This window comes from Ostrinia nubilalis, chromosome 1 (assembly GCF_963855985.1).
Source record: "Ostrinia nubilalis chromosome 1, ilOstNubi1.1, whole genome shotgun sequence".
In the NCBI taxonomy this organism is placed as follows: domain Eukaryota; kingdom Metazoa; phylum Arthropoda; class Insecta; order Lepidoptera; family Crambidae; genus Ostrinia; species Ostrinia nubilalis.
Window position 1 is genome coordinate 3,699,812 of NC_087088.1, and position 25,707 is coordinate 3,725,518.

General features: G+C 37.9%; 1 protein-coding gene across 3 annotated transcripts in view; it reads right to left on the reverse strand.

The window, feature by feature from the left end:
- Positions 1-3,729: 3,729 nt before the first annotated feature.
- Positions 3,730-25,707, reverse strand: part of LOC135084943 (protein bunched, class 2/F/G isoform-like) — a 191,580-nt gene continuing 169,602 nt past the window's right edge. For all 3 annotated transcript variants that reach the window (XM_063979866.1, XM_063979735.1, XM_063979814.1), the window contains 2 exons: positions 16,557-16,608; positions 3,730-5,351 (listed from right to left, as the gene is read on the reverse strand). In XM_063979866.1, coding sequence (XP_063835936.1) covers positions 5,139-5,351; positions 16,557-16,608 — 265 coding nt within the window. In that variant the 3' untranslated portion in view covers positions 3,730-5,138. The remainder of the gene's footprint in view (positions 5,352-16,556; positions 16,609-25,707) is intronic.

Below are 25,707 nucleotides of genomic sequence, written 5' to 3' on the forward strand. Positions count from 1 at the left end.
ACTGTATTTCGATAGGGCTGTTTTAATAGCCGTTTACAATTTGGAAATAACTAAACTATACAACGTGGTAGTACAAAAATGAGTCACAGTAGTTGTTGTGCACAGATGTTTGCCTTATGATGAGAGCGTGAATTATTGAACTCTGCCCTTGTTTTGTTCTTAATTCTTCTACATCTCGGACTTGTCCAGCCAATACCAACAACTTTCCTTTAAATACGGTTTGTGGTTGGAATTTGATATTGTAACTCTCACAAACCCGGTCTTCAAAACGATACTCATTTCGATCTGAAAACGATATTTAATTTATTACTAGCGATACAGAAACATTTAAATATATTTACTGTTATATAATGAAACCGTTAAAGTAGCTTTTTCTTTTTGTTTTACTGTAAAACTACAACTATAAATGAAGTAAACAAACCCTGACACAATCAAAATTAAACACACTTTTTGGACTTACCTCATTTGATTTGAATGACCAAAATGATTTCAAAACCTTTTTTCCACCCAAATCGTGGTATCACAACAATTTATTAGTTGAAAATATTTGTTATTTTTTCATTTCGATATTTTTTCACAAATATACGACCTAAATGTCAATGTGACAGAGCCCACAAAGTTGTGGACGCTAGTTGGCGCTGTAATCGTGCACGGAGCCAATATTGGCTTATAGTCCATTAAATAGAGATTAACTTTCAGTATGGGACGAAAAAAAAAGAAGCTGTCAGTAAAAAGTTATGACCGTATGAAAAATTGTAGTAGTTTACGCGCTAATCTCAGGAACTACTGGTCCGATTTGAAAAAATATTTTTGTTATGGATAGCCCATTTATCAAGGATGGTTTTAGGTTATATAACATCACCCTACAACCAATAGGGGCGGCGCAGCGACCACCCGACCATAATCCCAATTGGGAACGTGCGAAGTGGGTGGAAGGGGTAAAGAAAACGATCGTTGCGCTCGTCGCGGCACAAATGTGTAACATTATGGGCAAGGGAAGCAAACAAACTTGTCTTGTCATTGTCAATGTTGTTTTGATTTTAATGTGATTGTGTTAATTTATTCAATTGTATTGATGATATTGTACATGTATGTTGTGTTTTAGTTAATTTACAGCCTCCAATCTTTTCCAAGAGTAATACTGTTGTAAAAGGTAAATAAAATTCAACTTTTGAAAAACATAACTGTTTTTTATTTTATAAAGTTCTGCACTTAAATTATTATCATTTTAATATTAAATTAACACTTTCTTATCAGTATCATTACTGCAACACATACAAACTTAAGAAGTTAGCATAAATTGGAGATATTTGACGTAATATAGATTGTGGTTCACAACAGTCAGTCTTAGATACTGATCCAAACATATCTTGAAAATAGCTCCCTTTGGAATATTTACAAGCTACAAATTGACGAATAATGGGTTCTCCCCATTGTTGTTCGATGCTCGTTTTTAAATTACTAACTTTGTTGTTAATGTAACATATTAAAGCAGCAACATGTTTGCACTTGCCGCTCTGGTTATAAACGCAGCTGCATTTTACTCCTGTGACAACCCTAGCATGATCGATCTGTAATAAATGCAACGAATATTAATTTTATAATTTTCTCTAAAGCTTTAGTCATATTTTTAGGTTAGGAGATTACTTACGTTTAAACTTGTTTTATAGGGTGTCGAGGTCACCGATGTTTGACGAATGATGGTGGCTCAATAAATAACCATTGCCATTAGTTGTCAGCTCTTCTACATTCCTCACATGCTCTGCTAGCACCATTTTTTTTCCTTTTAGCTGAGTTTGGGGTTGGAAACTTATTGTGTGTTTTACACACTCAAAACCAGTTTTTATAATGACGTCCATTTCTCCATAAACAGTTTTTATCAAATTCCATTTAACGTACCACTTATTGTCTTTTAAAGTATATTTTATTTACTATAATCAATAAAAATAAGAAAGCTGTTGTTATTTATTTTTTGACATATGCCCCTTAAAGTTTCGTTGGCAGATGGCGCTAATGTCATGCACGTTCCCAATATTGTTGTCTTTCTTCTGAGCTTATTTTTTTTTCTTTTAGCGAGAATCTAACACGGCATACTAAGCGACATTACATAACATGCATAGATAAATCCAAAATGTGCGATGGATAGAATGATATCAAGAACATTTTTCGGATGAAAAGGTAAAAAACATGACTTTTCATTCAGTCACAACTTTTTACTGACAGCATATTTTTAATTGCGGTTTGGTTATAATGAATCAGTATTTAGTAGACTATTTTACCACATAGGTCTCGTTAGTGGTGGACATTTGGACCACACTCCATACATTTTTGGTCATTGTCCTTTACAAAAGCACAAATGGGTGTAATATAAACCATAGAGTAGAATTTTTCATCGTAATAGATCTTCAAAAAACTGAAAAATGTGTAGAATATTGTGTAAAACGAAGAGTTGATTTTTCTTGTCTTTTTTACCTAAACTTTGATAAACTGCGAAGTAAATAGTATAATTTTATACAACAAGACCATAATAATTGAGACAAAACATAAACCTATTGTCTTTGATAATAAAAAAAAAGTTATTTAAATATTAAATCAAGCGGCAGGCTAGTCATAACGTTTCTTTAAAATAAAGTTAATTAACATTAAACTTTCGGAAAAACTGTGATGAAATGATGATGAAACATGACGAAAGATGTTTAATTTTGGCGAAAGGTGATATAACTAAGATACCGCCATCTAGCGGGGAGTGGCAGTACTGTCAATAGATGGCACTGTTTAGCATTGAGAAACATGTTACCTTAATTATCGGGTAAAATAATTATTTATTTTGTGTAGGTAGAACAAAATACTAGTAAGTTTAGGTTTAGGAGGTATAAATAAAAAAGAAATCTCAAACTTGTCTCCTCTAACTGCCCTCTGCCAATATTTATTCATACTGTCTTCTATTGTTGTTCAAGGCAAAACACTGTCATTCGCATTCAGGTTTAGCATACCTCAATAGATAGCGCTAGTGTCAGTTTTAATGCGGTAATCAAATGGTAGGATATGATATGACAGAGGGCGCTACGTACCTTCTCGTACAGAATAATATCACAAATCTCGTGATAAGTTTTCAAGTTAGTTGGCTGGCACTAAAATCAGTGTTTGTTTACCTGTGGCATAGCCATGGTCCGGGTGGTAATTTTCCTACATTTATATCTTCATGATACTCAATTATTTTATGATGTTCTTGGTTGAAATCTTATAAATGTTCATGTTCTTGGTTGTTCATATAAAATAAATTAAGCGCTTTTTATAAAAATGCGATTTTGTGTGGCTATTAAATATTGCTCAAATCTCAATTCAAGATTCAGGAATGGGTTGTTCATTTGTTTTTGTCTTTTGGCCAAATTCAAGAAAAGATAGTCCTCTTGGTCACGTGTACAATTTAAGTTGGTTGGGTTTTACGGCCAAGGGTACAGCGGTTAAAATTTATTTTCCACTGTACCATCAAGGGAACAGCCAAGGGTACACAGGAAAATAAGGGATTTATTCTAATAATAGAGAATTTTAATATTCCCTATTCTAGTTTCAAAAATTATGTCTCCGACTCCTACATCACTCTACCACTACAAGGTAAATATTATAATTTAGGCAAGTGTTATCAAGCAGGTATACAGGTTAATTACTTCTTAATTGATCAAAGAACTAATCAGCATATCTTTTGGGTAGATAAAAGAAACAAACACATATTTGAGTAGTTTTTGCATTTATTGGGTATGAGGAACCTTTCTGGTCAACATAAGCTACAATGGACATTCTCTGTTTACAGTATATTTACAAATTTCAGTATCATATAATATAATTCATATCTATGTCTAGGGTAATGCTTGTAGGGGTAAATTACTGTATATTCACAATAATTACGAAGACCTAACAAAATCATCTATACACATAGTAGCGTTGTACAAAATACTACTCTAATAGTAAAATAGTCACACTCCGGCTGGGACCTTCCTGCTTGCTGCGAGCTTCTCAAACTCATTCCTAATCCTGGTCGCCAGACTCTTTGTTCAGCTCTTCAATGGTTAAACAATGGACCTAGTTTATTTTAAATACAGCGAATATTTAACTTATACATTTTAGATATATCCCTCACTATGCGGATTCGATCCAGAGGGGAGACTAAGGAATCGGTTGCCTTCATCACATTCTTTCATTATGTACATCATTCCGACTCACAATTCTATTACAACTTGTACTATATACAAACAATTTAATTATTAAAAAAATACAATGTTAAATCGCTATTACCACTAATATCGATATAGGGTTGGAATAAAAATAGTTTTTTTTCGGTTTCAGCGTGCAAAATTGACTAAAGCCAGCGACGCACGAGGTCACATTCTCGCAACGATCTACTCTACTCGACTTGACTCCACTCGCGGCAAACGTTAACATCGACTGCAGATAACATACATTCAAACATCTATATTAAATTGTAACGTATAATTAAAGTATCAACTAAACGAAAACTGCACACAACACGTTCAGTAACGACAGATCATTACATAGTCTCGTCCCTCCCGGAACACTTTCAATTTATTGTAACACAGTAGTGAAATCGATAAATAACTTAAATTACATATATAAAAATATAGAAAATAAATTAACACACAGTCATTGTTCAATGCGCAGAAATATCAACTATTCCGTTACATTCAATATAAACACACGTCTTACAGTTATCTTAAATGGAATACATTACGTGGATAGCGATACCTAACATTAACCGAATAAAAGTATAGACGCACATAGAAACACTAAAGACTCGTTGCTGAGATGCGTAGCAAAAGCATGGCAGTTAGCACAAAATTCTGCACCCTAAACATTACTAACAGAAAAAATATACTTCTATGAATGAAAGCATAATAATGTGAGGCGATCGCTCGCGGGCCCACGGGGGCGCCCGGGCGATGCCGCGCGGCGGCCCTCGGCGCTCGACCGGCGTGTCCACACTCCTTGTTAACCTACGAATTAACATAACACAGCCATAGTGACTCCCCGGTCCTGCGTGCGGGGTCGCGCGCCGAGGGGAGGCGTTGAGGTCTGGGGCCGGCGGTGCCGGCGGGCGTGTTCGGCGGGCGCGCGCCGGCGGCCTACGACACCGGCGGCGGCGGACCCTGCGGCTGCGGCGGCGGCTTCGTGCCGGCGGCCGGCAGCTGCGCCAGCGTGTCCTGGCTGGCGTGGGCCCGCAGGTACGTGTTCTCCACTTCGAGCTGGTTGATCCTCTCCATCAGTTCGGCGATGCGTTCCTTGAGTACTTCCACCTCCTCGCGCACCGCGAACATCAGGTGGCTCTTAACCAGATCCTGTAACAATTAAAAAAGTAACGTTAGTTTAATCAAAAAATATGTACCTACACACATTTTATTTCAGACAGCTAAGTTGATAATTATTCTTGATATCATGAACTCAATAACACAAGTCGATAAACATGTTTTGTAATACGCAAACATCGGTTTTAAATTTGGTCAACGCTTTTCGAATAAAATGTTTTATTGCTAGACGCTCGACCGGCTTCGTGGATGGTAAACTATGTAGGAAAACGAACAAGTTTATAAGAAACACAAAGTTTGAAACGAACCCGTACATTTGTATTAGGCACGACCACGTAACAGGGATCCCGTTGTCCCTTCTGTCGGATCTCGTAAAGGCAGGCATCTCGGGGTTGTTGCACAACGTCGATCATGTTATAGAACGCGGTGAACTAGTTATTCAGGGTCACTAATTTATAATATGTGAGCGACACTGGCGACGGCTGATACGCGACTGGCGGTGGCGATGAGTGGGACTTGCGCGAGGAAGTTCCACTGGCGCGACTTGCAGGCGACTGATGGTCTGCGCGCGCGCTCGCCCTATATAAAATGGCGGCGCACACGTCACCGCCACGCACGCGGGCCGCCCGTGCACCCTGAACTCGACAACACACACAACCCAGATTGCTATCGATTGGATCCTTGTTTTTCTCGAATTTGATAGTGGCAGTATCTTAAATATATAATAACAACACATATACAATGTAGAATTTACTCATATACGCAGTTTTCACACCACGTTTACGATATATAACATACGAGGTACAAATATCGATGTTACATCGAAAAAGAGTCGGAATAAATTCCTAACCGGGTTCTGATGGAATTAGACAATACAATTAAATAATGAGCTCATTACTAAAATTTTCACAATTAATTTCAAAAGTTTTAGCGTAATTATTTTATGCAACTGCATTTATACTTTTGACCGACTGAAATATGCGGACGCGTAAAGCAATCGATGTTTGAACTGCTTTTATGGGCATGATGAATAGCAAAAGTCGTGAATACCGGAGCTAAATATAGGCACATCTATGGATCGACAATACGTCTCTACATTAACAACACAAATTGAGAAGGCTAACAAGTGCCGAATAACAACCTCGTAAAGGAAAGAATCTATTTGTATAATCAATTTGGTTCGTAGAGCAAATATCAAACAGAGAATTTTAACAATTAGAATTGGACACGCTAATGTGTCGGTACGTCCATGGGCGGCGATGTTTACGACATAAACGGTGGCTAGTCTGCTGGAGGCAATTAAACTTCATTGGGTGCTATTTTAGACTTCAATAAAGGGATCTTCCATGGTATCACAGCTGACCAAAATAAAACCATTGGCTGTGAGGTTTGCTTTAACGCATCATTCCATTCCAAAGTCAATATGACCATGAAAAGTAAATATTTCACATTATTTGAACTATTGTAAAGTAAACAATCTAGTACCATAGTTAAGATTTTTATGATAATACTAGATAAGAATGCGGATACCATTCGCAGTGGATAATGTAATAGCAAGCTATAAATCCTCTCAATTAGATCAACAATTCTCATTCTTTACAGAAACATTTATTTTCTTGTTCGAGAGAAGTGGATAATATTGGTTCAGTGACATGTTTCGGTGTATTTTGGTCCCGCGCCTACGTGTATGAAAAGTATGAAGCTGTATTTTTGATGGGCCGGTGAGTCAAGAATGCACACCGGAGCAGCGGACTATAAGTGGTGCGTGATGATTTGTCTCAAGTTATAATTAGAATCAGGATATAAATAGGATCTTGATGAGATCTTATTAACGGGAGTGGGAGTCCTGACCTTCAGTAAGTGGGAGACGAGTGTTTAATTTGCACCGGTCAGCGCCGGCTCTCGTTAGCACCGGCGCCTGCGTCACAGTTGCAGAACGCGGCGCCAATATACTCATTGAGAGCATTGATGGCCAATTGAGGTTTTATGCAAAACTAGATGTTATTGAGGTTCGTTGAACAGATCAACTGTGATTAGTTGCAATTACTGAACTACATAGTGAAGATAGCTAGCTAGACGATGAACACGTGTCTGACTTTGATGAGACCTAAAAAGATAGCGATAGTGAACACGAAAAGCGTGTAATGAGGTCGAGACAATATAAAATACTTTTGAAGATAGAAGCAGCGTGCAACAATCACCAGATGGAGAGTGACCGATATTCTAATTAAAAGTCCGCTGAACCTAAATAGCGTTCGCTAGTCGAAAACAACGTTATGTAACCCACGCGTTCAAGGCCTTATGATAAAATGGATTGTATTGTTTTCGTAGATAACAACAACACACACCGGTTTTGCGCAGCTTGTATTTAAACTAATCCTTTATTTTTACATCGTGGTTCAAAGTTGTTTGTGTAAAATCTTAGGTAATCAACAATCTATAACATAAACTATAATCGAACTAGCGGCATAACTTACATACAATACGAAAACAACTTTTCGAATACAAGCAAGACTCGTCCTTTGCGAAACCTGATTAGTTTTATTTTTAAGAGCAACAACAAAGTCAGAATACGAGTTAAAAAGACTCATAAATAAACGTGACTCCATGTGAGGACGGAATTTAATTACATATATATTAATGCATGACATCATACGAATACAAAACAACTCACCACATTTGGGTGTAAAAACATTGTCAGTGAATTGAACTTATAAGTCAGTTGGGGAACACAATTCATAGTGCAGAGGTCTAGAAAATGTAGAATACAAGTACAAAGATAGAAAAAAATTGGAAGAACAATGAAGTTATGAACACGATTGCTGAAATTTAAAAAATACACATTGAGAAAAAGGAAATTCCAACATAATATTTTTCTTTCGCGTCCCTAAAAAGGTTAGGAGAGTTCACGAACTTGATCCGTTGTGTTTTTCGCAATAGCGATTTTTTATCAGTTTTAGTGAATACATAACAACTTAAAATCGATAAAATCAGCAGACTTTAAAACGAATTTTGGAAAAGGAAGCTTTAAGAAATATCGACTAAGCCAAGACTGGTATTATCATGAGGAACTTTTGAAAAAATATACTTCTTGCCTTCTTGGCATGGTGGGATTGCATTAGTTACTTTGTATAAATAACGAGAATACCATTTTAAGCAGAGATAACAGGAAAATATACCACAACTTGATACTTTCTGCGATGAACTCTCCTCATTACCATACGCGTATGGGCAAACCGAGTGGCGCGATTTCCCAAATGCACGTAAAAGTTGTGCGACCGGTGCAAGCGCAGTCGACAGCAACACCTGATGCGTTAAGTTGTATGTACTGTATATTATAATTATTATAGTATAGAAAAGTATGAAAATACGCCTCTTTTTTAGGTGATTCACTGCGAAGACATGAAGCTATGTCGCAAAGTTTCAATTGTTGTAATGACCATTACCGTCAAATGTATATTGCACTGATGTTGCGAATTGTACTGCAGTATAAATATTCCTCTGGTATATCGTAAAGATTGCAAAAATATTCACGCTCTTTATAATTTTATTAGAATTTAGAGTGTTAGCAATTTTGAAGAAACATTGTTGTAATCACAAACAATAAATAACACTTATTATGCTGGCCGTAACAACAAAATTGTAAAATATAATATTTGCATGCGCTTATCTACAACGCAATACAGCTGTTCTCGCGGTGATCGCATACAAAAAATATTCCGTTGTGTTTGTAATTAATTTTATTTTACAATATCCACAAATTACTGGAGGCAAACATTACAATTGCGCATTGCCAGAACAATTTGTAGTACTTAATCTAAAATTAATTTCGATTTTCGACGTTTTATAAAAGGAAATTGGAATGTTGGTTTCTTGAACGCAAACATAATGTGATTGATTTACTACTTAAATATTTTGTTGATTTTCGTTAGGTAATAATATTTTATCGTTGATTTATGTCTTCTCCAGGCTAATAACACGTTTTTTTTCTTTATTAGAACTACACTACAACTAAAACATATGACACGAGCACCAAAACAAACTTATCATTTTCGTTTCTTTCCTTTCATCGTTCATTACTTCACTGTAATAAATTGGGACAAGAACATAAAGAAATGAAGATGAGGCTTCGTTTCAAATTGTTGAAACTTATCAGAAGTCAAATATCGGTATCGGTAATATCGGTATCAATAACAAGTTTATGGATCCGGCTCTAATCGCCACATGAGCAAACATTGCTGCTTCGTTAACACCATACACTTGATGGAGAATGCTATAATATTTGCTTAGGTGTACCTAGAAAACAACAGCGTTTATTAATATTCGTGACACATATTGCTATTTGCTCAACGTGTTTGTTTGGCGTTTATCTCTTATATTTGCATTGCCATTACTTAGTGAATAAAACTTATTTGCGGTTTCAGAGCATACATTGTCATTGTCTTCGTCACGTTACACATAAAATATCACTAAACATACAGTAGCTTCCGTTGTATATTTTTCGTGCTTTTCCTCATCATTTTCAGGAATTTTCATAGATATTACAATGGGTATTTTAGTTTCATTTCAAAATCTTGATTTGCCAGTTTGCATTTGATAGAGACAGATTTGTTTTAATTAACACGTCATGAATAGGATTTTATTTTGCAATTTTCTTTTTTGTATCCTTAACCTGTAAATGAAGATTGTTTATTGATGAGAAGAACCACGTCATTCCGCGTCCGTGGCTCCAACGACCTTTATGTATGCTGAATCACTTTTTTTATTGTGACTGAGATATAAAAAGCAATAAATAAAGTTGCATTACGTAGGTCCCTACTAATAACTTGAATCTTTCATCGTAAAAGAGCAAAAAGGTTTTTGACCTTTCGATCACGCGGACAACACACGTTATGCACATTCGCATAATATCTAGGTTGACTTATGTCTGTCTAGACATGAATTTCCAATTGTACGCTGACCAAGGAATACCTTATTAAAATTGGCTAAATCAACAAAAATTACGTAGTAAAAAAATAATGCAATTATGTCATGTAGAAAAACTACGAATCTCTCGTAGTTTTCGAAGAAAATAACATCGATTACTCTTATCAAGCTGTATTAACGAAGTAAAGGCTAGACTATCTTGTTTATATCAGGGTATTCATGACCCAGCTCCATGTCAGACGGCTTATCAGCGAGGAAGCCGGTAATAATTAAAATATAAATTATATGAAAAAGCTAAAGAGTAAAGTAAACACTATTGACGCAGCAAGATATTACCTTGATAAGGAAGTTCACGCAAACAAAACAAACGTGCGCGTCGGTGTACGATTATCGCAAACACGACCTTTTCTTTATTTTTATACAAACTTGTTTTTCTAGAATCAAGAGGTGACGTTTTTACGTTCAAGTTCCCATCCTTGGACAAGAAAGCGCAAATGTACGTTCTTATGTTCTTGCTTAATAATTGTAGATAGGAATCTCTAACGGATAGTTGACATTACAAGTCTGACTTTCAAGATAGGAATAATATGAATTGCTTCATCACATTATTTAACAACCGCTGTAATAGAAGGAACCATACATATGGAAAGGTAACTGCAAAATTAAACAATATTCATACACGTTCCCACACTAGAAACCATATTATACACGAGTAAAGGGCCGCCTTTAAACATACACAAGAACATGGAGAAAATATCTATCCAATAAAATTATCGTCATTTGTTTTCCATATTTATCTTTATCTTCTAAAAAGGTAATTCAAAAACATGTTTACCAACAGTTGGTAATCGTAACGATAGTTCCCTGATCGCCGTATCTGCCAGATAGAGTCTAATCTATTCGTTATTATTGAACAGGGAGTTGAGTTACCGATTGCATCGTAATTTTCCAACGACTAGGTAGGTATTTGCCGCTGACAAATAAATACGCACTGATATTAAATAAATACGAGATAAGGTTTCTGATATTGAACATTTAAAGTGACAAAACTTGAGCTAATGAATCGATATAATTATCTTAAGTACCTACGTAGGTACCTAATACTGTATTATTACAGACTAGCAGTCACCCCGACTTCGTCTGAGAAACAACATTACCACAGAAAAAGCTTTTTCTCAATTCACTCACTTTATTTATCTCTACAAATATCTTCACACTATTTTCCTTGGGTAAGGAAGAGATATTTTCTAAATACAAAATTAGTTTGCTCACTGGATTTTGGGGAGCATTGTCTGTTTGTCACGGTATTGTTTTGTTATTACAGAAGATTAGAAAACACGGATCAATAAACCATACTCTTCCTGTTTATTCGCGCAGTTCTTATCCGATAAAAATATCTACTTACTTATATTGTAGGTCATTGAAGATTATAAAATTTAATACATTTCATCCGGCTGTATAACAGCGATTGCTTGTTTGTTTCTATTTAATTCAAATGTGGCGATCGTGACGGTGTATCCAGTGTGGTTGCTATCTGTTCCGAACGTGACGGCTTCATTATACAGTTGTAAGAGTATTTTCCGAGAAAACTCCGCGTTTCCTGCCTCGGAATGGGTTCGTGCCGCGATTCCGATCGGCGCGTGCGCGCTGGGAGCCGCTCTCGGTTGCAAATTACTCGCCGATCTCGATTGGGCGCTAGGGATTCGTGTGACCTCTCGATGTCTTCGGCTCTTTAGGGCTACTTGCATCCAGCGTATAACGGTACTGCGGGAGCATCAAATCATGGACTCTACATTTTGTTTAGGTTGCATTTCGGTCAATAAGGATTGTTTCAGGTCAGAGTTGAAGTGATCGCGTTCTCAGTACCGTGGGACAACAGACGCTTTAACTTTTGAGACGTTGAAAATGGTCCATGTTAAAGTCGATCGGAAGTAAACTAGCTGCATGTTTAGTACTAAATACCATAGAATGGTCATAGCCTAAGCAATCAGCGCAACTAGCACGGGTGGAATTGTAATTTGTATTTCCTGAATATGTATTCGATACCAAATGAGTATTTATGTGGGTAACCAGCCCTAATTCGAGTCTAGTCGTGCACGGATCGGTATAATCAGGAGAACACGTGTCTCCAAGGGCCGGCTTTCCTTCCGCGTCTATTCTTGGCGCTAGCCCTGCGGGTCACACAGGCGCATGCAAATCACGTACACAATGAGGGAATTAGCATGCCGGCCCGGTTGAGCCGAATAAAAATTTCTACGTGTGCGTAGTCATAAAGCAAACCGGCCTAATAATACTTGGTAATCACGAGACCAAAACAAACCGCTTTTGTTTTGACGGAACCCAGACAGAAGTTCACAACATTGCACGTACCATCAAAAGGCACGAAAGAGTGGAATCATCTGAAGAAATGTTTGAACAGATGCGTGAAATGGGGTCAGTGGTGTGAGCTATGGCTCCTATACATAAATTGGGCGCGAGTAAACATATCGTGTGACGTAACGTAACGCTGAGCGAAGGCGGACTCTTACGAAAAAAGTAAAAAAACTAAAACCCAACTACGACAAAAAACGACGCTGAAAAAGTATAAAACAAGATTTTCAGAATACTGAACTGAACAAACTTGCTAATGTAGTTGCATAGTAATTTTCATGTTTGGAAAGGCGTAGTCACACGTTGTCAAAGTGCTACGGTAGGTAGGTATAATGTAACGTGTGACTACGCCTTTCCAAACATGAAAATTACTATGCAACTACATTAGCAAGTTTGTTCAGTTCAGTATTCTGAAAATCTTGTTTTATACTTTTTCAGCGTCGTTTTTTGTCGTAGTTGGGTTTTAGTTTTTTTACTTTTTATTTATTATTTGTACTATTTTGGTGTTAAAGTAGTATAAAAGTGTATTTGTGGCGCATAATATTTACAAAAGTTAAATTGATGAACTAATAAGTAGTAAAGAAGCTATGAACTAAAAGATATGAATTATATGCAATCAGCCCTTGAATACAGGTAAAGTCACAAGCAAATGCTAGTAATATATATATATTCAAAATGTACAAGTAAAGCGCTTTCAAATGATACCAAACACGGCATATTTATCTTAACTTTATTTTTTAACTCTGTATGTTTTGTCCGCTAGAGGGCGCCACATTAGATTTTGTGAAACCCCATATAGCCTATAACCAGCGGACAATTAAGACGCTTCTAATGATATGTCATTTGTCGAATTCTGATAAGTAGTTTAGAAGTTACGAGGGAACACATGAACATACATACATACATACATACATACATACATAGCCTGTCAAAATCATAACCCTCCTTTGGCTTTGCCGTAGTCGGGTAATAAAACGACTGTATCTCCAATCTAAAATAATTTACAAACTGCACGTTGGATTGAGATATACCAATATAATAAATCCCGCATCGAGTAAAATGGTGTGCCCAAGGTAGACCGGTTTTGAATACTGGTCACATGACTCGTTCTTGATGCTTTACACGTTAAAGACGCCGAGATAATACAGGTAGGAGCTGGTTTGTTGAATTAAGGATTTTAAAAGAGACATAAACATAGTTACGTGATTAATTAGAAAAGGCGCAATACAGATAATGACTTAATGTTACTAAAGTTCCAAGTAATAAGCGCTGTTGCATAACTGGTGATAACTGTTGTGGCACGAAAGATCGTAATTATTACGGGATCGCGCTAAGTAATGAAAACATTATGATATGTTGTTGACTTTGATCCACAAGAGCGTGGAATAGTGTGCCAATTGGCGTTTAAAATATTTGTATAATGGTATTTACGAATAAAATAGGAAATACACCAAAAATAAGCTTTAATTAAATTCGACTGTTAATTACCAAAATATTTTTAAGTACAGATAGGCAAGGGCAAAGCTGTCGATAACCCGTGATAAGGAACACGAAAATAATGTATAAATAGGATTTGATAATTTCGATCTATATCGATACTTATCAGTTATCACATCATCAGTCCATGATCGATGAGGAATTTTATAGCAGCGACTGATAACATTAGAAAAGCGTTAGGATAAAACCATAACATTGATCTAGGTCCAAGCTTGGTGACTGATATACATCTATAGTAGTGGAGTTGAGACGTAGGTAATTTGGCAAACGTAGTTAGAATGTCCTCGAACAGGGTAGAGTGACCGCTGGCAACACCGGTCACTCTACCTTGTTGCGTGGGAGATTTTTTGTGTAAGGAAATGCATGAAATGACATACGCACCAGCTACTGGGCTAGCCAATGTGAGAATATGCCCGCTAGAAGGGCAAGTAGGTAGGACTTTCATTCAAACCATCAAAACGTGACTGTCTTATCTGGTCTCATGATGAGAGAGGTGCTAAAGGCAGTAAGTATCTTAGACCTAGTGTTCCCCTACCTTAGACCTAGCTTTTCTTATTCTTATTAAATATTCTAGTTTGCTGATCAAGGTGCATATAAATCACAATCTACAAACGAACCGTTATGTAGTGCATCTTTAGCTTTAGGCTGGCACGAACGTGTTGTTGTTTGAGATAAAAATACTATGATTCGTTAGTTTGAGGGCCGGATCGGGGTCAATCGCAGGCCATTTGCGGGGCTAATTATAGACCGTGATGCCCAATGGCGTTCCGGGAGGAACCTCATTGCGATCACGACTCCATCTGATGGTGAAGTGAAACCCGAGGTGCATGCACTCTCCGCATGCGGATGTCGTGTATTATCATATAAATGTCACCCTGACTTAGCATTTTCAAGACTTTCTATGCACGGGCTACGTTGTAAATCTATGAAAAATCTTTTTACAGGCATGTATTGAGACATTGACAATGCTAATAGAGAAATAATAATATCACTGCGTTAAATATGCTCTGGAGCAAAGCGGGACGTGTTTCCTGGCCATTAAAAAGAGGAAGTCGTTAGAGATTCAACAGAGCCCGATCTAAATAACGGTGTTATGCAGCATGCTATTACTATTATAAGCACGGATAATTTCTCTGGAGATTACGATTTTACGCAACCTCATGTAGAACTGTGTGTAAATAGACCGGGATTGGCTCAGCAGCGTTGCATGGTGGTTTTCTGTGAAATCAACATTCGCAGTTACGCGATTACGTCAGATGCGTTAACCGAAACCAACCACTACCATAGATACATTACAAATATTTCGAAATGAGCCTTGGCTTGCTATATTTGGACGGACCAATTACATATTCGTATATTTCGCTAAAATGATATCTATAAATATGCACAGTGTGCCGAATACTGCTGATATAATTTAATGATATCAGTTTTATGACGGCTTATGATATTAAGTTCATATCTGAGCAACTGATCCGCGTGACCGATATTTGTCTGCTAGGTTAGAATCTAATCAGGGCAACGTTATCTCTGATTGTCCGGTTATCAGAGAGCAGAGCAGAGAGAGTTGCAAGCCGCGTGCTTGGTGCATATTCCTCGAACTCGCATTGAGTCCACGCGGAACCGCGCGGCCGACTGACACGGCATTGGATGCCTCCACAATGATGGGAGACCTACATAGGCTAATGGTTTTCTTAGACGCTTACTGGACCTTGAAAGTTTTTATTGCAAAGTTTCACTCGCAAATCGATGCTACCATGTATGGTGCAGTTGATCAAACAGCAAAAAAATTCCGGCTATTGGGTTATGTTTACATCGAAAGCTTGTGGCGTTCGTTCGATTCAAATTGGCTTGCTTCTAATTACATTTATTACATGCGATTTCCTCTATTGCCCGCGGCTGTAATTATGATAATAGGGACGGCGGTGTATACAAAGGAGAGCCTAGTAAACACGTCACGTATACCATGACGTTAGAACGCTTGAGACAAAGTCGCGAATTGAATACTATGGTCATGGGGAACGCGGCAACAGCTCTTTGAGGCGAGCTGTATCGGAATGCTTGTCAGTTGACATACTGTGGAAAATATGCAGCTACTTGTTCGCGCATGTATACTTTATGAGATAGACTCGATCCGTGCTTTTAGTCCCGTTTTCTTAGTAGCAGTCTTTTATAAGAGATTAAATAAACTGAATGTAGAGCCGGTCTTTGTCGGCAGAAATACAATTATTTAATCAATCATCTTTAGTCCAAATAGTAAAATGTTTATTGTGATTGTGATTCTATTGCCATTGTCTGTTTTTTACATGACGATGTCTGGTTTTTTGTTGATTTAATTATTATTTTCCTTTCTTTTTATTAGTGTTAAAATCCGATGTTTGGTATTACATCCTATAATTATTTCATTTATCTTTACATTGTTAATGTTAATGTTAAAGATTTACTCACCATAGCTTGCTCGATCTTGTTGTCGATGGCCACCGCGCTGGTGCCCGATGCGCTGTAACAAACGATTCCCACATTAGACAGAACATTACGAATTCAGTTAATCACGGCTACACCGATCCTCGGTTCAGTGAGCAGCGATTTCTCAAAACAAAAATAGTACCGTTTGATTGGACAAATCGAGTTTTCACTTATAGAAAAAATTCGTCGCGGTGACAATAGAAAGTGGTGAAATTGAACTAGATATTACCAGGTGGTAAGAAACCATTTAAATACTAGCTCGTTTCATTGTACACTTAAAGAGCTCAAGAACTGTAAAATATGTATCGCATCGCATCTAACAAACAAAATGGTAATAAAGCGCAGTCAATAATTACAATTTTAATTACCGTTATGAAAAAAAATCAAATTAATCCGTCAATCCATTTACGCTTAAATCGCCCGTCAAAATGGTAAAAGTTAAATAAAAGTGTGCATAATCGAATAAGTACCACTTCCCAATCGGATTGTTTCCGCGCGTTGCAATTCGTTTGCCTTCGCATTGACGTAAACAAAACTGCTCTTTATCGGTTAACTGAACGTTGGAATGCGTTCGAAAATAATTGTATCAGTCGTTGAAAAGAAAACTTAACAAAACAATATTAATCTGCAATTGACACATTAAAAGGTCGTTGGGTTGTACGAACCGGTACCTACTTGGGCCATTGGTTTATAATTTACTCTTGTTGCGGTATTTAATCTCAATTCAATATTTGTTTACGGTCGTTATCCGAATTCGGACTCAGATCTTCTCTTTTCAATTTATTATTGTTCCTGGGCTACGGTTGCTTCAATGTGACCTGATAATTTTGAACACTTGCGGTCGTTCTAGACACAATACAAAATGGATTGTGTCGCCTGCGGATCTTCATCAGCGCATACAAAAGATAATAGAGGTAATCGACGTATAAAAATATTGCATTTGTAATTCAAAGGACGTGGTGAAACAACAAGAACAATATCAGGTTAATTGTACTAGATGAAAACACTACAATGACTGCAGCCATATAATTATTTGTATTAATGAATAGTTTGGGGTCGGTAATTCCAAAAGGCTTCCGGGGCGGTGCGGATGATTACGTTAAAGTGCCTTGTTGTGGCTTAATATTGCAAAAGCGTTTACCAGTTTCAGGTCAGCTATTAGTAATAACAGGAGAAGAACAATGGCTCGGAACAAGCGACCCAGCCAAAATAGAAACACTGGGTTAGTGCTGGGAAGCCTGAAGGACCAAATAATGATATTATATGTTGGGAGCCTATGTCAACCATCCGTTTTGATGATAGCATATTATAATTTATGAATAGCTAAAGATTAATGAATTCAAAACTCATCAACAAAAGGTCAAAAGTCAAAACTATTTGACAGTTACGAAAAATTTCGATAATCCTTGAAGAGTTATGCGTAGTTGAAACCAGTTTTCATGATTTTAAAACTATATCATTTAAGTGATTGCGTCAGTTTTGATTGATCTCATACTATCTTCATAAAAAATCAAGTTGGAACTGCTATTTGTCACCACCCTTCAATAACTTTGTTTGGCAATATCTCACCTCGGATGCCATTGTTACCTATCATGATTGCGATAGCTGATCGTAGCTGTCAACGTTGATAAGACGCTATCGGGCGTTAGTAAGTGCCAAAATTACTGTAGGTCTAGGTCCACTGTCACTGTTGATATGTTAAGTATAATGTCAAAATGGTTTCAAGCATCAAAGTATTGGATAATTATATTGCTAAGTTACTATATCAGGAAGTTCAACGTTGCACTTTGCGCATCGCGTTTATCGCTTGTGACCATAAAAGGATGTATGAATAATCCTGTCCTGCCAATTGATGTGTTTGGGAAATTATTGGTCTCATTAAATCTGCATCGTCCCTACTAACCTTTAAAGTGTGTATTTTCGTACCGTGCTTTATCATTGGATCAATATCCTGCGCGAGGTCAACGGACGCCATTATACCGGAATTTCGGCCATAGCCGAAGTACTTGTCTTTTTGTCCAAGTGCATTATGATGAGCGGTGCATGCGGCAACGATCGCAGCGACTTTCTCCGGAGCCGTCCGCGGGGTGAACACACGCTGATGGATGCGCCAGAGCATCGCAAATGAGGATCGATTTGCACCGGTTTACCGGTCTTGTGTTCGATTGTGTTTTACAGTTCGTTATTTGCTCATCTTCGAAAAACAATAATGGAATAAGACGGATTTGCTAGCGCCTACCTAATTCCAAAAGTTTGCTCATTATAATGTTACGGAACCATTTTACGAAATGGAGACAGTGACCAATGTCATTGAAATATGATGCATTCAAAAACCAGCTCCTTAAGGCAACAATAATGTAAAGATAAAAAGTAACTTTCTCTAAGCGGAACTGGACAAAACAGCTCGGATATTCTGTTCACGGTTACGCAAGTTTGGATGTTGACAAAATTGCATGCGGTACATGAAAAAGTTGAAACATAAGAAGGCGAAACTTGACAACCGGAGAAAGTATCTGTGGAGGCGAAGACATTTCGCGGTTAAGTCTACGAGTAAACGACGATAATTAAAATATCAACATAAACAGAGGCTTTTTGGAATCTAGATGATATATGACTTTCACAAAACTCGTGTGAAAGAAGATTCTTTGCCAAATATATCCCACACGTGAGGGCTTTGTGTCAGTCAACATTCGACGGCTCTGGCAACGAAGCGATATTTGACACGCAAGTTTTAAAGCAATCGACTAAAATAGAAGGCGTTTTCCGAAAATGAAGTTAACAAAGGGTTGAACATACTCATTTTGAAACCAGATGTGGAAACTCTTGAAAGTGACATTAGAAAAGACATGATTCATAAACAAAAAGACTGTACAACTAGCTACATAACTGTCGTGTCCAAATAAAAAGGTACAAAGAAAGATGTCAAGCAAATAGAACTAAGACAAATAAGAGCTACAAAACAAACAAAGACAAGATAAGCATTTTTTCAAGACGCACGTGCGTGTTTGCGTAAATCGTTGCCTTTTAAATAGAGGATCTGTAGAACAAAGACGATACACTTTCAACATTTCAACCACTACTCTTTGGAGCTTTTTATCAGTAAGTACAGCATTGTATTCGATGCATGGTTTTTTTGTTCCCGACCCCTTTAGTACTTATGGCAAAAAACACCATCTGCCGAATATGCTGGTGCGCAAGTTGCACTGGGGAATTACCAAACCGGTTTTTGTGGTAAAATTGAGAAGAAAGGTTGGGCGTTGTGATTGGGGCTGAGATTAAAATCGCCGGACAACAGTGCGCATTGCCATAATTTATATTACAATATAGCCGTAACATTATTTGAATCTTGACAATACGCTGACAAAAAGTGGTATGTGATTTTACCCACGTATCATGTTCAGTAGTAGGTAAAACAATTAATGCACATTAACGCAATGCGATAACAATTTCGATTATCTTTACAAAGAGCTTTGTGAATCACGTAGGTACCAATTGCGTGGTAATTGTAATACAATGCTTGTAGACTACAAAGGTCGCGGAGAAATTGAACGACGCATGAAAATTTAAAGCGTTAGTCATGGGCCTGAAATGGTGCACTTTAAATGGCGTTTTATTGCAGATCAAGTTTTAAGCGGTGGAACATTCTACACGCTACTGGACGTTGCATCATAGATTGTCAAGCGAGCCGAGACTATTAAGCTATCATCGTTATTGGGACTGTTGCAAACGATTCAATTAGAGCGAATGGCCATTTACGGACACGCGGAGTGTTTGTGGACCGGTCAGCTTTAGCGCGGGATCAGAGGCGTAATCGCGTGGTGCATTGTGCTCATTGTTATAACGAGCGGGCTGCGCCAGCGCAAGGTCACTGAAGGGAAATCGACAGTCGTGTCGACATGGCGCCAATGGTTACATCTCGCGGCTATATTTCATAACGCAGAACTCGCGTTCCTTTCAATTAGACAGTGTTGTATCTTTGCGGATTCAATTGTTCGAGATTGTTTGCTGAACTGACATTTACGATTGCTATAAAAGTGTTTGTTGTTGTTGCTACTGCTTGAGTAAAATGGGGGCAAAATAGTAATAAAAGTTTTTTTGCGAAATTGGATTTTTGAAATCGGACGGTAATAAAGTTGAGTCACGTGACTGTAAGTTTATGGTCGGCTTCACGTGTAGTAACTCGTAAAGTAGATAGCGATGGCTAGAGAGGTGAACAATGAGTCGGATTGGATACAAAGGACATTAGTAGGACACCGGTGGTATGATATGGCGGGCGGCTTGTCACGCGAAACGGTCACGCAATGGTGCTTTCCCTAGGATTTCACAAAACGCCGTTGTGAATGACTTAATTATAAGCGTCGCGGTAATAGAAATGCAAATTGATAACAAACAAGCCAGGCGATTCAGTAATGAGGTGCACGATTTGGCTCTCAAATTCAATGAATGCGAGATTACAGCATTGACGTTTATTTCAGTCAAGTTAATATCTTTTTATACTCCAGCCACAAAAAACAAAATCTATAAATGTACAAACGGAAGTAAACTGCGATAATAGGTTACATTGTAGTCAGTATTACCAATGTACAGTAGTCGACCATGAGAACCTAAAACAAGTTAAGATCTAGCTCTACATCGATGTAAAATTAGAAGCTTAAGTTGAAGGTTCATCGAGTGCTCTCAATGCCAGAGAGCCCGACGGCAAGGTCGGTATCGATTTAAAAATGAGCCAGACATAGGCTAGCGTGAAAAAGTGTTATGTGTTAGTGCAACGGATCGATACGGCAGAGACTATAGAGACATCTAGGTTCAATAGGCGGCGCTGACGTCAGCCAATCGCAGCGTTCGTCTGACTGCAGCCGGCCACGTTGTCGACGAACCTTCACCGACTTACCGGCTCGGTAATTAGCCGACTGTGAGAACCTTCACATCACCTGAGACTACACCCTACAACTCACAGGCGAGGCCCGAAAGACCGCAATGCATCGCGGCGGCGGCGATCGGAGAACCGTGTAGAATGTTCCAACCTCCGACAGATAACTGTACTTACACCGGGTAGAAGTAGTCTATGTACTTCACGACCACTTCTCTCAACAAATCTTGCTTGTTCATGATGGACGAGTAGCTTGCACTTATAAGTTTAGTTTGCATGGCTCCCACTTGGTTTATCTATTTCACTGACTGGGACTTTCGGGTCCCGACCGATGGGTTTAACGGAGCCGTTTTTGTATTTTGTGTTTGTGACGTTTGTGCGTGTTTGAGGTAGTGAGATGTTAAAAAAGATTGGTTATGGGCGCGCGGGCAACCGGACCGACGCGTTGCGGCAAACTGGGACCGGGCCGGTCGCGCGGAGAGGGGCGGGCGCGGGACCGAAGCAAGTGGCGCGCGCACGACTCTGCCTACTACGGTCTACGATGGCGCCTCGGAACACCTAGGCAACGCTTTTGCGACACACCCGACGTACTTCACGAGAATGGATCTAACAGCCGCCGCAACCAGCATATAACTTTGGGCTGCTTGAGCGATACGGTCGTTTAGGTTCAAGGCTGACCAGATTTGGTTGGTGTTTTTTGCTTGTGCCTGAGATTAGACGAAAATAAACAAAGGAAACAATGGCCGAACGGCGCAGATGTAATAATAGGTAACTAAGAACGAGTTGTAAATTAAATTTAAAATAGAATTGAAAAGTTTAGAAGAATATGGTCTGACATTGGAATAAAGACAAGTTTCTTTGAGGTCATATTGTTGAACTTCAGTTGAAGGTTTACAAGCACTGTTACTGTAAGTTCTTAAGACGAGTGTAATTTAAGAACAAGTGATTGCTGTAGATTGAGCTAATTAGACAAAGAAGCCGGGGCTATTTCGACGCACTACGAGGAGGATGGCTAGACTGGTGTCATCAAACAATTACCGGAGTCATTTCTGCACTCGCTTCCGTGTATTGTTCTGCAAGGTTAAAGTTAGCATGTTACGAAGAAACTAAAACTTACATGACAATCATAATTTTGACTTGACTGAAGCGACTACCTCAGCCAATGCAAAGATACAATTTGCTGTACCTATATGAGGATATATCATTTCGTAATTATAAAACAGATGTTTGTATATTATTTTATTATTAAAGTGAACAACAAAACAAGCGCAGTCGTGAAGTTCATTAAATTAAACGATCCTCATAAATTAGTGTCGATACACGCCCAAATGGGCACGCAAAACAATATGTGCGATGATAAAGATAGCTTTGTCGAATCGAACGGCACTAGTAATATCATCCATACAATCCACGCACAATAGGAAGATTGAGAATCTCGTAAATCCTTTGATGGTCGTTTGCATACATCGAAGGCCGCAGCAACCTGCGCCTGCATCGCAAATGGCTTGGCGACAATTCAAACGTAGTCGCCCCAATCACCGGCGCAAACGCATCAGTTGCTTCGCGACTAGAATTTTGCAAGATTTATCAAGAGTGACCACTCGCCTTGCAAAACATGTGTTATGAAATTATTTGAGTTGATGTGAAACATTTCGAAAATTATGTCTTGTATTGTTCGATAACATCGCACTTTGATGTAATGGTAGATAGATAGATACTAGATACAACACATGGGGCAAGTAAAGAGTAAACATTACCTTATCATACACATTAATTTAGCACAGTATTGTTTACGCGGGATGAAACAATTACAATCTCATTGACCTTGTCGTGATGACTGACATTAAAAACTGGACAATTAAACATTGTTAACGCGGACGATGTTATATTTATTTTTATTAGAATAATGAATATGCATGGAAAATTATCGGTCCATGCGATGATCACATAGCTCAGTAGGTACTTATGCATGTTGGCGTTGTAAATGAGAACGTTTACAGTTTATGATGCGTTAAATCGTAGCGTGAGGTACCAGAACAAAATACCATGGAAGCACAAGCGTGTCTATGTAATTTCAAATTATCCGAATTTATGCCATTCTTCCAAGAATTTCACGGTTAATTCCTGCTATTCACTGGTCCTTTTTAGGAAGGAGTAAAAAAGAAAAAGGTCGCTTTTTGATAAGAAGTTTTTGTGATCGCCAAGTTCCATTTTTGTCGAAATGTAAACAAAAAGGATTACCCTATCTGTGAAGTGTTTAACAATCACAAAGGGAAGTTTATTTTGTCGTACTACGAGTCGACGTGCCCAATAATAATAAAGTTACTGCTAATTTATTTCTGCCAAAACAATCGTCCAATAAAAACAATGGAAGAACAGCGGGATCAGTAAATTAATGTGACATTAACGATATAAATGGCTGGAACAAAGGCGGTCATAACAGGCTCATCTAGCTGCTTTGTTAACAAGCCGGGCAGTTAGGCCGATCATGTCATGTGTCACTATTAATGATGCCAGGAATACGCGTTTCATCTTACGAGTTAATCTAGGAATGATGGGACTCCAATAATTTAAAGTCATATACATTGTAAGAGCTGCGATTAGTAAATAGGATTGAAGTACCGGACCGGAGACGATTGTAATTAAGAAAGGTCTACAGAATGCAAAAGATCTTTTTGAGAAGCTTAGTATCTCCATTCTAACTCCAGTCAAAACACGATCTTAAAGGATTAGGTTCTATCCTAAACTCTATCCTTTTATCTTGGGTTGATGTAGTGTCAAACAATACAAAGCTGAGATATCATGATTAAACACGATGACAGGCAAGGACGAAGTCAAAACAGCTGTATCTTCTTTAAATGGAATCTCAAAGACAAAGGGCATTACGGGACTTGTGATACAAAGAAGTAAACAGTACACCATTAAGTTATTAGCATGCATCACCTGACCTTTACGTCGTAATACTAAGAATGACGAAATCATTCCAATGATTGCTGCAATCGCAAAAACATAGCGGCAGTTGGTAGTTAACGTACTTTTTGCTATCTGCATAGGTACAATTATAATCAAATTACATCCATTGTTGTAGATACCGTCTATCTAATATCGAGGATTACGAGATACGCATAAATACATAAGCTTATGTACTTTGTTTTATTACTAGGCTTGTTGGTAAATGTACAAGTTTGTGATTGCTCGCGACTCTACTTGCAGGAAAATTCGTTCATCATAAACAAAGGAAGATCTTGGGGTAGCTGTCAATGTTTTCGTGTTAAAAGCTGAAAATACATTTTCTGTGAATCTTTGAAGTAGGTAATTAAATTTCCAACCACAAATTATGAATCTATGTAAAGTAACTTTATTTGAAGTAAACAATATACAAATAAAATCCAATTGTTGTAAGATGTGAACCTAGATGCAGGTTTAATTGTACCTTTTCTTTTAAGGAATACTTAAGAACAACAATCCTTTTTATAAATGTGATTTAAAAGAGAGATGTCTACTATACAGGAAATATCAGAAGAGAAATGTTCTCAAGTGACCAGATCCTGATTTAGTTCTTTATTGCCTTAATAGGGCATAAGTTGGACAAATTGGAATTTCCGTTAGTTTTGACTTGATGTGGTCTCATTATTCCCAGATTGCGTTGGTTTGGGAACTTTAGGATTTCGACACTAAAGAGAAGTGCACTAGGACCATTAACCTAAATGTAGGGTAACTTAGCTACATCAGTCACGCGTAAGTAAATAAATTGTACGTTTGTCACCGTCCGTTATAGCCCAGTAACATACATTTAACTTCGGGTGCAGTTGGTAAATAATGAGATGGTAATGTGCATTTTAAACTAACAATGTCTTAGTAAAACGTGAGCTACAACGTGCAACTACACGTGGTTTGATGTTTATGGTACTAATTAATGGAAAAACAACATTAAGCGCTCTTATGGATAAAGAATGAACAGTAAGATAACAATAGGATTCTATAGTATTCCATATAAAGACTAACGACATAATAAGTGAAGACACATACTTAGCGATGCAACGCCTTGACGCTTGCTGCAATTTAATTAAAGACGGTAGCATTAAAACGAATTTGATTGTGTAATATCTTTCGAATGTGGCAATAATACGTCTCATTAATGAGATTAAGGTAAGTTTATTTTGATTAACAGGCGATTGTATCATTAGACCGATATAGCCAAGGTTGGAACGATTAGAGTTAGCAACGGACAGTCCGAGATACGAGGCCTTCGCTGGCCGAAGA